This window comes from Hypanus sabinus, chromosome 17 (assembly GCF_030144855.1).
Source record: "Hypanus sabinus isolate sHypSab1 chromosome 17, sHypSab1.hap1, whole genome shotgun sequence".
Lineage (NCBI taxonomy): Eukaryota > Metazoa > Chordata > Chondrichthyes > Myliobatiformes > Dasyatidae > Hypanus > Hypanus sabinus.
This window is the reverse complement of record NC_082722.1, coordinates 7,314,250-7,329,327: the sequence shown is the minus strand read 5'-3', so window position 1 is coordinate 7,329,327 and position 15,078 is coordinate 7,314,250. Positions and strand designations below refer to the sequence as shown.

At 44.3% G+C, this 15,078-nt stretch overlaps 1 protein-coding gene across 8 annotated transcripts in view; it reads left to right on the top strand.

The window, feature by feature from the left end:
• The window catches only part of mtss1lb (MTSS I-BAR domain containing 2b), a 199,851-nt gene that overhangs the window by 168,695 nt on the left and 16,078 nt on the right, over nucleotides 1-15,078 (top strand). For 2 of the 8 annotated variants that reach the window (XM_059992513.1, XM_059992512.1), the window contains exons 11-13: nucleotides 4,259-4,522; nucleotides 12,238-12,423; nucleotides 13,574-13,750. In XM_059992513.1, the coding sequence (XP_059848496.1) occupies nucleotides 4,259-4,522; nucleotides 12,238-12,423; nucleotides 13,574-13,750 (627 nt within the window). The remainder of the gene's footprint in view (nucleotides 1-4,258; nucleotides 4,523-12,237; nucleotides 12,424-13,573; nucleotides 13,751-15,078) is intronic. The other 6 variants (XM_059992518.1, XM_059992517.1, XM_059992516.1 and 3 more) reach the window with 5 other exon arrangements.

Below are 15,078 nucleotides of genomic sequence, written 5' to 3'. Positions count from 1 at the left end.
GAGTTCATTGAAATATTGCTTGTGGGGCAGAGTTATTTGTTTATATCAGGGAATAGCATTGGAGAGGGATAGGAACAGACAAGTTAGGAAAACGTTTAATTGGAGTAAGAGGAAATATGAGGCTATCAGGCAGGAAGTTGGAAACATAAATTGGGAACAGATGTTCTCAAGGAAATGTATGGCAGAAATGTGGCAAATGTTCAGGGGATATTTGCACGGAGTTCTGCATAGGTACGTTCCAATGAGACGGAAAGGATGACAGGAACAGTAGTGTACAAAGGCTGTTGAAAATCTAGTCAAGAAGAAAAGTTCAAAAAAACTAGATAATGATAGAGATCCAGAAGATTATAAGGCTAACAGGAAGGAGCTTAAGAATGAAATTAGGAGAGCCAGAAGGGGCCATGAGAAGGCTTTGGTGGGCAGGATTAATTAAAGCACCAAGGCATTCCACAAGTATGTGAAGAGCAAGAGGATAAGACGTGAGAGAATAGGACCAATCAAGTGTGACAGTGGAAAAGTGTATATGGAACCAGAGGAGATAGCTGAGGTACGTAATGAATACTTTGCTTTAGTATTCACTATGGAAAAGGACATTGGTGATTGTAGGGATGACTTACAGCGGACTGAAAAGCCTGAGCATGTAGATATTAAGAAAGAGGATGTGCCGGAGCTTTTGGAAAGCATCTAGTTGGATAAGTCACCAGGACCAGACGAGATGTTCCACAGGCTACTGTGGGAGGCGAGGGAGGAGATTGCTGAGCCTCTGATGATTATCTTTGCATCATCAATGGGAACAGGAGAGGTTCCGGAGGATTGAAGGGTAGCGAATGTTGTTCCCTTATTCAAGAAAGGGAGTAGGGATAGCCCAGGAAATTATAGACCAGTGAGCCTTACTTCAGTGGATGGAGAAGATGCTGAGAGGCAGGAATTATGAACATTTGGAGAGGCATAATATGATTAGGAATAATCAGCATGGCTTTGTTAAAAGCTGGTCGTGCCTTACGAGCCTGTTTGAATTTTTTGAGGATGTGACTAAACAGTAGATGTAATTTATATGGATTTCAGCAAGGCATTTCATAAGGTACCCCATGCAAGGCTTATTGAGAAAGTAAGGAGGCATGGGATCCAAGAGGACATTGCTTTGTGGATCCAGAACTGGCTTGCCCACAGAAGGCAAAGAGTGGTTGTAGATGGGTCAAATTCTGCATGGCAGTCAGTGACCAGTGGTGTGCCTCAGGGATCTGTTCTGGGACCCCTTCTCTTCGTGATTTTTATAAATGACAAGATGAGGGAGTGAAGCAATGGGTTAGTAAGTTTGCTAACAAAGGTTGGAGATGTTGTGGATAGTGTGGAGGGCTGAAAGAGGTTACAGCAGGAGATCGACAGGATGCAAAACTGGGCTGAGAAGTGGCAGATGGAGTTCAACCCAGGAAAGTGTGAGGTGGTTCATTTTGGTAGGTCAAATATGATGGCAGAATATAGTATTGATGGTAAGAGTCTTGGCAGTGTGGAGGATAGGAAGGATCTTGAGGCCCTGAGTCCAAATGACGCTCAAAGCAGCTGCTACACAGGTTGACTCTGTGGTTAAGTAGGCATATGGTGCATTTGCCTTCATCAATCATGGAATTGAGTTTAGGAGCCGAGAGGTAATGTTGCAGCTATGTAGGACCCTGGTCAGACCCCACTTGGAGTACTGTGCTCAGTTCTCATGGCCTCACTACAGGAAGGATGTGGTAACCACAGAAAAGGTGCAGAGGAGATTTACAAGGATGTTGCCTGGATTGGGGGGCATGGCTTAAGAGGATAGGTTGAGTGAACTCGGCCTTTTCTCCTCGAGCAATGGAGGATGAGAGGTGACCCAATAGAGATATAAGATGATGAGAGGCATTAATCGTGTGGATAGTCAGAGGCTTTTTCCCAGGGCTGAAATGGCTAGCATGATAGGGCATAGTTTTAAGGTGCTTGGAAGTAGGTACAGAGGAGATGTCAGGGGTAAGTTTTTTTTACGCAGAGTGGTGAGTGCGTGGAATGAGCTGCTGGCGACGGTGGTGGAGGCTGATATGATAGGGTCTTTTAAGAGGCTCCTGGATAGGTACATGGTGCTTGGAATTATAGAGGGCTATGGGTAACCCTCGATAATCACTAAAATAAGTACATGTTCAGCACAGCATTGTGGGCCGAAGGGTCTGTATTGTGCTGTAGGTTTTCAATAATAGAATGGGACTTTTCAAGGTGCATTATGCACATGCATATGGACGTTCACAGTGCATTTTTCTGAACCAGGTCATAATGCACTAAGCTTTCTGTGTGAGTACCTGCAGAATTATGTTGTTAATCTGTATGCCCCTATCACACAGCAAAACAAGGGACAAGCACAAGAACAAAGTTTATGCAAGTACAGTTCCTCTGTCCTCTAAGGGATTTGTAGAAGGTTTCCGTGGAGCAGCATTAGTATTACACCATTCATTGAAAATATACCTTGCTCAAGACCGGGAGAAGAATTAGGCCATTCGACCAATTGTCTGCTGCACCATTCGATCATGGCTGATCCATTACCCCTCTCAACCCCATTCTCCTGCCCTCTTCCCATAACCTTTGATTGCCTTGCCAGTCAAAAACCTATCAACCTCCACTTTGAATATACCCAATGACTTGGCCTCCACAGCCATCTGTGGCAATGAACTCCACAGATTCCCCAACCAAGACATTTCTCCTCATCTCTGTTTGAAAGTGATGTCCCTCTATTCTGCAGCTGTGCCCTCTGCTGCCCTGTGCATTCCGAGATGCTCTTTAATTTTAATTAAAGACTGAAAATACTAAAGAACACTAATAGAAACAGCTACGTGTGTACATCTGTGATAACTCAGGAGACCTGCAAGTGAAAGCAAGAGTTTATTGATTTATTCAAACATGTGCTTCATTTTCTTTGATGGGTTATGCTAAACTTTATATTCAAGTACAGGGAATATCCCTTGGAGGTCACAGAGAGTATGAAGAAAGGTTTAATTTCCCAGCAAAATGTAGATTAATTTAGTTTGCAAAACAAAAGCACTTTTAAGCTTGGATTAAGACAGGCTGCTCCTTCTCGACCTCCCCAAAGCAGAGTTAGGATGATGGTCAGCTGTCGCTGAGCCAGGCTCAGCGGTGAAGTTGAATAGTTTGCTGCTGGCAAGCTGTGATGAGTCAGGATTTGGGACAAATTAAGCTGACTAACTTCGATCATGTGTGCTCCGTGGGCTGACAGGATGCCTGGACCCTATTCACCTCCTGTCCGTTGTGATGGTAGCTGCTGCTTGCCTCTCGTTGTGTCTGATCAACCTTGATCATACCAAAAACAAAGTATTAGTCAAGAGAAGGTGACAACGTGGATCCCAAGTAGCCTCTGAATCAATAAGTGCAGGAAAACAGGTGAAGGGCTGTCACCACTGGGTTCTGCAGGGCTCGATGTATCCCCTTGGTTATGTACACAAGTGCCTTTCTTAGCACGACGCCCACAGAGCGCTGTTATTTCTTTTGGTTCCAGGCAAACATTGGCAGGTGACAGCCTGCGACCCCTATACCATACAGCAGACATCTGCTCAAGAAGCCGTGTCTCAGATCTGCCCTTCTCCGGCACTGAACTGGCAACAAATTGCCCCATACTCACTGGTATTGGGTGAGCAGAGCAGCCAAGATGTGAGGTCTTCAACCTTGTCTACTTGGCTTCTGAACAGCTGACCCAGGCCAACAATATTCAGGAATAAAATTGGGCTGAAGTTAAAATTGGTCTCAAGATTTGCTAGCTGGCTTCACTCATCTGAGAACTGGGAAGGTCTGTGGAGCAACTTGAGCAGCTCCAGAGTAACTCATAACTCTGATTTCAAAACTATAAATACCTTGGGTTGTTCCCAGCCACTCTGATCTGGGACTGCCTAATCCTGGCTCTGCACTTACTTACGTACTTACTTTGTGATGATGTGGAAGTCAGCCATTTGGCCCGTAGAATCTATGCCTACTCACAATGTCCCCCCATTCCCCTGTTCCTTTTCCTGCAGCGTATTCTCTCCCATGTCCATTAGCTCCAACCAGCCACCAACACTTGGGCTGATTTGCAGTGGTTGGTCTTGGTAGTGTGGGAGGGAACTGGATCACCTGGGGGCAAACCCCTACAGTCACAGGAAGAAGGTGCAAGCTCTGAGTATTTGCAGTTCTAACTAGCTCTTGTCTCTCTCCCTTTCATGGCTTCGTCTTGTCTTCTTGGACTCTGGACCCAACGCAGAAGTCATCGAGCTCAGCTTCCTCAGAGGCATCAGAGACTTGTCAGTCCGTCAGCGAGTGTAGCTCACCTACCTCGGTTAGTTCTAGCTCCACGGCTGGAGCCTGGTCAGGTGGTGAAAAGGTGAATCACCCATACTCATCGCTAATTCCCTCCCACCCGGGCATGAGGATCCAGCAAGTAAATGCCATACAGCACGGTCGGGATAACTTGGTTAATCCACAGTCCATGTGCTTGGGGCCCATTCCCACCCCTCATTTTGATACTGTAAGTTTTAAAGTGTTTGCATTTTTAGATATAGTCCATAAGTGAACTGTGTTTCTATCAACACGTTGATCAGCTGTGTTTAATGAGCATGTGCACACTTGGGATCAATAGGATGTATCTGCATACCTAGTCCAACAATCACTTCAGAGAGTCCAGCTGTATGATGTTTCTATTACGGTTCTCACTCAAACGTTTGACAAGGGCTCATTCATGAAGTTGTACTGCAGAGAAGCAGGCTCTTGAATCCACCATGTTCATGTCAGGTTCTCCTCTACGTCTGTCCTGTGTTTGTGGGCAACACATTGTTCACACATTTATCGTTATAAGAATTCTTCAGTATATCTGCTAAATCACTGGTTAACAATTGAGGGCAGCGGAAGATTTCCCAGATAAATATATATATTTTTTTAAACAAAGTTAATTACAAAATAGCAGCTGCTGGAAATCTGAAAATTTAATCGGAAAATGCTGGAAATACTCAGCAGGTTAGGCAGTATCTGTGGATAGAGAAGCAGAGATAGCATTTCAGGTCAAAGAACTTTCACTTTACTTTTTTTAAAAACTAATTTATGTTTCATCAGCTATCTCTCTTAGGGGAGGGTGCATCTCACTTTACATGTAAGATGGTGTAACTGTAGAAATGAGACCGAGCCATATTTAATATTCAGTCAGGTGATATGGGCTTCACAGGCTGAGCGGACAATTAATTATGCAACTCATGTTGCCCTTAAGAAGGTGTTGGTAAGTTGTCTGTTTGAAATATTGCAGTCCTTGAAGTCAGGGTCATTGGAGTAGAGTGGTGTAAGCTTACTCCTATCCAAGTTCAAATGGTTCTGTTTATTATCAGAGAATATATAATGTGTGCAACTTGAAATGCTTAATCTTCACAGACATTCATGAAAAACAGAACCCCAAAAGACTGATGACAGAAAAACGATGGAACCCCCAAAGCCCCCTCTTCCCCCTCCCCTGCAAGCATCAATGCATCAGCCTCCCCCCACCCATTTCAGCAAAAAAGCATCAGTGCCCACCACCCACAAAGCAACAGCAAGTCATCCAAAGAGAGACGATCATCTGCAGTTCAGAAAATATTATTTATGCAACAGTTTGACATGCCATAGGGTTCGTTCTCTCTTGCACTCTCTGTCTCACTCTCTCTCTCTTTCTCACATGTTCACTCTCTCTCACTCTCTGTCTCACTAGGGACAGAGAGATAGAAACATAGAAAACCTACAGCACAGTATAGGCCCTTCGGCCCACAAAGTTGTGCCGAACGTGTCCCTACCTTAGAAATTACTAGACTTACCCATAGCCCTCTATTTTACTAAGCTCCATGTACCTATCCAAAAGTCTCTGAAAAGACCCTATCGTATCCGCCTCCACCACCGTTGCCGACAGCCCATTCCACACACTCACCACTCTCTGTGTTTAAAAAAAACACTTACCCCTGACATCTCCTCTGTACCTACTCCAAAGAACCTCAAACCTGTGCCCTAGTGCAGCCACCATTTCAGCCCTGGAAAAAGCCTCTGACTATCCACACGATCAAGGACTCTCATCATCTTATACACCTCCATCAGGTCATCTTGCATCCTCCGTCACTCCAAGGAGAAAAGGCCAAGTTCACTCAACTTATTCTGATAAGGCATGTTCCCCAATCCAGGCAACATCCTTGTAAATCTCCTCTGCACCCTTTCTATGGTTTTCACATCCTTCCTGTAGTGAGGCAACCAGAACTGAGCACAGTACTCCAAGTGGGGTCTGACCAGGGTCTTATAGAGCTGCAACATTACCTCTCGGCTCCGAAACTCAATCCCACGATTGATGAAGGCCAATACACCGTACGCCTTCTTAACCACAGAGTCAACCTGCACAGCTGCTTTGAGCGTCTTATGGACCCAGACCCCAAGATCACTCTGATCCTCCACACTGCCAAAAGTCTTACCATTAGTACTATATTCTGCTATCATATTTGACCTACCAAAATGAAACACTTCACACTTAACTGGGTTGGACTCCATCTACCACTTCTCAGCCCAGTTTTGCATCCTGTCAATGTCTCACTGTAACCTCTGACAGCCCTCCACACTATCCACAACACCTCCAACCTTTGTGTCATCAGCAAACTTACTAACCCATCCTTCCGCTTCCTCATCCAGATCATTTATAAAAGTCATGAAGAGTAAGGGTCCCAGAACAGATCCCTGAGGCACCCCACTGGTCACTGACCTCCATGCAGAATATGACTGGTCTACAACCACTTCTGTGGGCAAGCCAATTGTGGATCCACAAAGCAATGTCCCCTTGGATCCCATGCCTCCTTACTTTCTCAATAAGCCTTGCATGGGGTATCTTATCAAATGCCTTGCTGAACTCCATATACACTACATCTACTGCTCTTCTTTCATCAATGCGTTTAGTCTCATCCTCAAAAAATTCAATCAGGCTTGTAAGACATGACCTGCCTTTGACAAAACCATGCTGACTATTCCTAATCATATTATCCCTCTTCTCCATCAACTTACCAACCATTGAAGTAAGACTCACTGGTCTATAATTTCCTGGGCTATCCCTACTCCCTTTCTTGAATAAGGGAACAACATCCACACCCCTCCAATCCTCTGGAACCTCTCCCATCGCCACTGATCAAAGATCATTGCCAGAGGCTCAGCAATCTCCTCCCTCGACTCCCACAGTAGCCTGGGGTACATCTCATCCGGTCCTGGACACTTATCCAACTGGATGCTTTCCAAAAGTTCCAGTACATCCTCTTTCTTAATATGCAACGCTATATTGGCTCGTATGCATCTAGGGGAGACCCTGTCCCCCGCCCAACCTTGTCTCACGGTTGCGTTGGTTGCTGTGCAATGCCACTTGATACGGCCTCAAACATCAATCATCAGCCAGCACACAATGTACATTTTACAAATTACACTTTATAAATCGTACTAGAACTAGGTAATTAATAGCGATACAATATATATGAAAGAAAAGGGGAAAAAAAAGAAAAGGCGCCAAAACTTATCAAGATTCAGTCAATTCGTGCACAACTGTTGGAGCTCAACTGTCGAAGTCTTCGGTCCACTATTCGATCTTCTCCGACCTCCTCGACCCGCCGCCTGGGACCACCCTCGGTGGTCGACCAGAACACATCCAGCACGTCCTCCTTCCTCGCGATCTCCCCTCCAACTCCCCAAAAGTCCGCACAACACTAGCTTACAGATCCACAGGAAAGAATAACCTCTATCCCAGTTGGTTAACAAGTGAATACAACTCTCGTTCTCAGTAATTATAACCCAAACAAGCTGCGAGAGAAAGCACTCTCTCACCAGTTACCATACTAAAGAAGCATTTTTACTTTTAACATAACAAAGAAGCCATTTTGATTAACATACGCAGTAACATAAAGAAGAAACCCCTTACAATATCTACATGCTCAAGCTTTTCAGTCCACTGCAATGATCACTTCAATCACCAAGATCCTTTTCCATAGTGAATATTAAAGTCAATTATTCATTAAGTACCTCTGCTGTTTCCTCCGGTTCCATACACACTTTCCCACTGTCACACTTGATAGGTCCTATTCTTTCATGTCTTATCCTCTTGCTCTTCACATACTTGTAGAATGTCTTGAGGTTTTCCTTAATCCTGCCGGCCAAGGCCTTCTCATGGCCCCTTCTGGCTCTCCTGATTTCCTTGTTAAACTCATTCCTGTTAGCCATATAATCTTCTAGATCTCTAACATTACCTAACTCTCTGAACCTTCCGTAAGCTTTTCTTCTTGACTAGATTTACTACAGTCTTTGTACACCACGGTTTCTGTACCCTACCATTCTTGTCTCATTGGAACGTACCTATGCAGAACTCCACACAAATATCCCCTGAACATTTGCCACATTTCTTCTGTACTTTTCCCTGAGAACATCTGTTCCCAATTTAAGCTTCCAAGTTTCTGCCTGATAGCCTCATAATTTCTCTTACTCCAATTAAACACTTTTCTAGCTTGTCTCTTCCTATCTCTCTCCAATGCTATTGTAAAGGAGATAGAATTATGATCACTATCTCCAAAATGCTCTCCCACTGAGAAATCTGACATTTGACCAGGTTCATTTCCCAATACCAAATTAAGTACAGCCTCTCCTCTTGTAGGCTTATCTACATATTGTGTCAAGAAACCTTCCTGAACACACCTGACAAACTCCATCCCATCAAACCCACCTCTTCTGCCTCCCTCCCTGTCCTTTCTGAAACATCTAAAACCTGACACTTGAAGTAACTATTCCTGCCCCTGAGCCATCCAAATCTCTGTAATGGCCACCACATCATATCTCCAAGTACTGATCCACGCTCTAAGCTCATCCGCTTTGTTCACAATACTCCTTGCATTAAAGTAGACACATCTCAAACCGTCGGTCTGAGCGCGTCCCTTCTCTATCACCTGCCTATCCTCCCTCACAAACTGTCTCCAAGCTTTCTCTATTTGTGAGCTAACTGCCTCTTCCCCAGTCTCTTCAGTTCGGTTCTCACCCCCCAACTATTCTAGTTTAAACTCTCCCCAGTAGCCTTAGCAAACCTCCCCGCCAGGATATTGGTCCCCCTGGGATTCAAGTGCAACCCATCCTTTTTGTACAGGTCACACCTGCCCCAAAAGAGGTCTCAATGATCCAGAAATCTGGATCCCTGCCCCCCGCTCCAATCCCTCAGCCACACATTTATCCTTATTCTATTCTATTCTATTCCTACATTCACTGTCATGTGGCACAGGCAGTAATCCCGAGATCACTACCTTTGTGGTCCTGCTTCTCAACTTCCTTCCTAACTGTCTGTAGTCTGTTTTCAGGACCTCCTCCCTTTTCCTACCTATGTCATTGGTACCATTATGTACCACGACCTGTGGCTGTTCTCCCTCCCACTGCAGGATATCTTGGACACAATCTGAAACATCCCAGACCCTGGCACATGGGTCCACAGAATCGCCTGTCTGACCCCCTAACTATAGAGGCCCCCAGCACTGCTGCTTTTCTCTTCCTTTCTCTACGCTTCTGGGCCACAAGGCCGGACTCTGTTGCTTCCTCCAGGTAGGCTGTTCCCCCACCTCCCCCAACAGTACTCAAACAGGAGTACTGATTGTTCAGGGAGATAGCCACAGGGGTACTCTCTAGTACCTGACTCTTCCCCTTCCCCCTCCTGACTGTGACCCACTTGTCTGTCTCCCCAGGCCCCGGTGTGACCACCTGCCTGTAACTCCTTTCTATCACCTCCTCGCTCTCCCTGACCAGACAAAGGTCATCGAGCTGCAACTCCAGTTTGACAGACCGGACGCAGATATGGCCGTCCGGGGGGCTGGGAGACCCCAGAACTTCCCACATCTGACACCAAGCACAGAACACTGGCCTCACACACGTACTTACTTTCCACAACTAACACAGGTAAGATGTCACCCATTTCACAGAGAATGGGGCAATGAACACTCCCCACCATCAAGAAGAAGAAGAGAGAGAGGGCAATCACTCTACTACAGAGAACCCCTTCCATACATCTGCTACAGTGAATTCCTGATGTTCCTTCTCTCGTGTTGCCTCAGTCGGCAACACCGGCCTAGAATAGGTTGTCCCCGGAGGCACCATCTTCCAAGCCATGCCTGGAGAATGTTGGAAAAGGATCAGCTGGTCAGCTCCAGGAGCAGGAACTCACCAACATTTAAAAACTGCAGTTTGAATGCTTTTGACAGATCAGGGTCTCGACACACCCCAGCAACCTTGAAAAGGAAAAGACAGAAACAAAGACAGGAATTTAAGCTGTTTCAAAGAGGCAGATATCTTAACTCCGTCTCAGTGTACTATCCTATCTCTTGACACAGACAGGAAAAGGCCATTCAACCCATCAATTCCATTCTAGCACTGAATTAGAAGGCAGCTGTAGTTGCTTTTTTCCCAGTTGCTTTACAGCTAATTGAATTCTATTGATTTCAGCATTAGTATTCTGTTGATTTCAGCATTAGTACTCGATTAATTTCAGCATTAGTATTCTGTTAATTTCTGCATTTTACTCTATTGATTGTAGCATTAATATTCTATTAATTTCAATGTTAGTACTCTATTGATTTCGACATTAGTACTCAATTTTTTTCAGTGTTGGTATGCTCCCATGTTCCCATCATAGAGAACCTTTGGCAAGGGAATTCTAGCTTCCCATTGCCCTTGTGTATCCTGACTACTCCTGAATTCTGTTGCAATGTGGTGGTAAAGGAGTGAACTCAGCTGTAATTTATGATTTCACTTCTTCATCCCAGGAAACTGTTTCTCTTTATCCATCTTATTAAATCACTTTTCAGATATAACCCCTTGATCAAACCACCTCTAAAATGTTGTGCTCGAATGAATGTAATTCATGTTGGCTCTGCTTCATTAGTTAACACCTCTGTACAATTCTATACTGTGCTATTTGCCATGGCTAAAATATCCTCCCTAGAGTTGCAAAGTGTTTTCCATAAATCAATATCAAAATAAGGATCAAGCAATATCAAAACAGATATCACGGAATATTCAAAGAAAGGGCAAATTCAGTCACCGGAAGAAAAGCAAAAATGTACACGCAGAAAAACACAGAGAATAACAAGATATTGTGGCGACCCATTTCCTGGCACATCCGAACCGGCTCACAATTAGATAGCCTACGGGGGTTTGCGAGCACAGAGCTTTGGAGCCTCTGCGCCACGGGGGGCAGGTTGAGGGAGGCTTAAAAGTGAGGCTGAGGATTTCGAATAAAGTTTTTCCTTCGACTGCAGTTACCGACTCCGTGTCGTAATTTTAGCGCTGCGTGTAGCACACCGCTACAATATTAACGTTTAAGTGTGAAACAGTAGAAATATAGTACAACTGGACTCTTGGTACTAATAATTGGATTCATTATGCATAAATAGCCTGTTGACGTAAAAATATCATGTACCTTTTGCAAAATCAAGATGATGCAAGTTGTGTAATGTCTGACGGAATGACAGAAGGTTTGGCTTCAAACAGAAACTTGCTGAAGAATTCACTGGTGAATACTTTGAAAACTTACAGTATTTAGCTGTATCCAGAAGGATGTAAGGTTAAATAATGAGTTGGAGAAGGTTTGTTGGGGACTTGGGAGTCCTCTAGTTTTGGAGACCCAATGGCTTGTAGCAGTGTTTCAAGAGAAATTTTTTGAAAAACACAATGCTTCAAAAAGCACTTAGTCCTTTGATTGGCTTTAGCTGTGGTTGCTCTGATTGAAGAAGGCTTTGCTTTAAGATTTGAAAACTTTGGTATATCAAACAACACGATCTCTTGCCCATTAGTGCAGCCAAGTCACTTCCGAATGTGGACAGTTTCACCTTGCTTCAGCTGAACTGTCTTCAACTTGCAGCCTTTGTGTAGTGAAGGTGTTGTGAATTCCATATAGGTACCAGTTTCAATGCATTTGGGTCAGCTATCTCACACCTCCAGCCCATGCCTGATCAGAAACCTGTGTATGAATTTTTCTGAGGAGAAATCTACCAAATCAACAGGTTGCACCTTTAGCCATCTTCCCTTGGTATCCAGTGTTTGTACTTGAACTGTTGGTTGTGCATCTGATGCTTTTGCATGGAAGGCCCCTGATTAAGTTGCGTTTTTCTGAACCTTTTTCTTGCAAACCATCTGACAGCTTGTCCACTTATTGCTTGTGCTGACAACATGTTCTTCCATCTGCAGTTCATGCCTGGTTATGTACATTGCCATCTTCCTAGTGAGTGCTCTTCACCTGCGTTATTCAGCTGTGCTCCCACCATCCCAGGCAGCAGGTTCAGTGCTAGGCCTGGCCCTGCTGTTTTCCCTGATAACCCTCCCTTTAACCACCCCCTTCGAGCTAGCACAGCCTCATCGATCCCCAGCTGGAAGGTTGGTTTGTTCATTCAATTTACGCTCACCTCTCATCATGTTCTCCTCATGCTTTTGCTGCTTTGCCCCAATCACTTGCATGCATGATCTCAGAATCCACTGCACGTTAACACCTTTCTTATGCCTGCCTATTTTAATAGGGGCGCTTTAATTCAGGGGCAGCCTGAAATTAATTGTAATTGGAAACTGGAATGCAGCCAATTCGATTATGATCTGTGGTGGAGGCAGCTAAAAATTCTGGGGCAGGGGGTCTCTGCAGAGGAGGATGGTCAGGGGTAAAGGGGGCAGCTTGAAGATGGAAGAAACAGACAAGAAGGAAAAAGTAACAGAGTAAAGATGCTAGTGATCCCAGATTCCAGAAGAGATGAAATTTTCTGGGAATGAATATGTTTTCTCTCAGTACTAACCAGGAAACAGCTTATTATGTTGCCAAGTTTGTATCCCCTGCCCTACATTTCGACCATCCAGACCAGTTTCTGCTGGTCAAGCAAGATACAACCACCTACCCCTTGACCATAAAAGCGATAACTGCAGGAAAGTATGAACAAGTGAGGCAGCATCCACAGAGAGAGAACATTTCAATGCAGTAAAGCATGAACTTCATTTCTCTCTCAATAATGCTGTGTATCTCCCATATCATCATCTTTTACTTCAGATTTCTGGAGTTCTTTGTTTCTTTTGACCATGTTCGTTTAAAGATAAATGCCTGGTATTTGGTAAGCCACTCTTGCTCCATATTGCCCTGGGACGGAGGGTGATAGCGCTCCTCAGTCAGTGTACAAGTGCTGTCAGCACTTGCAGGGTGAAGGAACAACAGGTATAGGAGAGCAAGGGTTGTGTATCAGGAGGAAATGATTGCTGAAACCCAGGTGAACTGAGGTGGCTGAAAGCAGTTGACTGGGCAGTCTGAGGATAGGTGAGCAGGGGGAGAGTGTAGGCTTGAGAAGTTGCTCCAGGTGCCAAGTGTAGGCATTATTGGAGCAATTTCTGGTAACCCACCGTTAAGCAAACCCAGAATTTCTTTATTACTTAATTAGCTGCCTGGCTATGATATCTCAATCAAATGAAATTCTCCTCCTCCCTGTGGCAGTGAATTTCTAGTCCTCATGTTCACTTCTGTATTCACTGTGCATTTGCCTCAACTTTCCAGGACTGGTCGAAGCCCGGGCCGTACGACCAGCCGGTAGTGAACACTTTACAGAAACGCAAGGAGGCAGTCGAGCGGTACCGTGAAGCAGAAGCGGTCTCGGCTGCTGTGGTCTATCCAGGAATCAGCATCGAGGAGGGACAGAGGCCTCGTGTGACTGCAGCATCACTGGCTGCAAAGGTACTGTACATGACAGTACTGAATATCATAGATTTAGATCTAGTCTATCACAGTACAATGGGCAGTATTTCACAGTATAATGGACAGAATATTACAATGTAAAGTGCTAGTATTATGGTACAAGGTGCAGTGTTTCTTTAAAGTTCAGTAAATCACAGTACAAAGTGTGGTGTGTTAAAATGCAAAGTGTAGTATATTCTGATACAAGGAGCAGTGTGTCACAGTACAACCTACAGGACACTCTGTCACAATATCAGGTTCAGAATAAGGTAGAGTATTTACAATATAAAGTCCAGTATATCACAGTGTCATGAATGTCAAGGTGTAGTATATAATGATACACAGTGCTATAAATCACAGTACAGGGTATAATTCATTACAATGTAAGGTACAGTATATTATAGTTCAGGGTGTAGTGTATACAGTAGCACTATATCACAGTACAGAGTAGAGTTTGTTATGTTTCACGTTACGAGCGCAGTATATTAAAATGCAGGATGCATTATATAACCATACTATCACTATTTGTAAGGCTGAATTTGGAGTGTTGTGTACAGTTCTGGTCACCGAATTATAGGAAAGATATCAACAAAATAGAGAGAGTACAGAGAAGATTTACTAGAATGTTTCCTGGGTTTCAGCACCTAAGTTACAGGGAAAAGTTGAACAAGTTAGGTCTTTATTCTTTGGAGCATAGAAGGTTAAGGGGGGACTTGATAGAGGTATTTAAAATAATGAGGGGGATAGATCGAGTTGATGTGGATAGGCTTTTTCCATAGGAGAGAGGAGAGATTCAAACAAGAGGACATGATTTGAGAGTTAGGGGGCAAAAGTTTAAGGGTAACACGAGGGGGAATTTCTTTACTCAGAGAGTGGTAGCTGTGTGGAACGAGCTTCCAGTAGAAATGGTAGGGGCAGGTTCGGTATTGTCATTTAAAAAAAATTGGATAGGTATATGGACAGGAAAGGAATGGAGGGTTATGGGCTGAGTGCGGGCCAGTGGGACTAGGTGAGAGTAAGCATCAGCACGGACTAGAAGGGCCGAGGTGGCCTGTTTCCATGTTGTAATTGTTATATGGTTATATTTGATGTAGGATATAATCTGTAAATTGAAGTGTCATCTTATACACATACCCACCAAGTTTCATTGCAGTCCAAGACGTCAGGAGCTTGCTTTCAGGATAAGTTGTTTCCAGCATTAGCCCATGTTGCGGACACGTCTGCTGTGTGTAATTAAGCCCCGCAAGTTCCTTGATACAGAAGTAAACCAATCAGCCTCTCAGTTTGTTCATTTAAATCAAAGACTACATACCTTCCAAGCGGCTGAT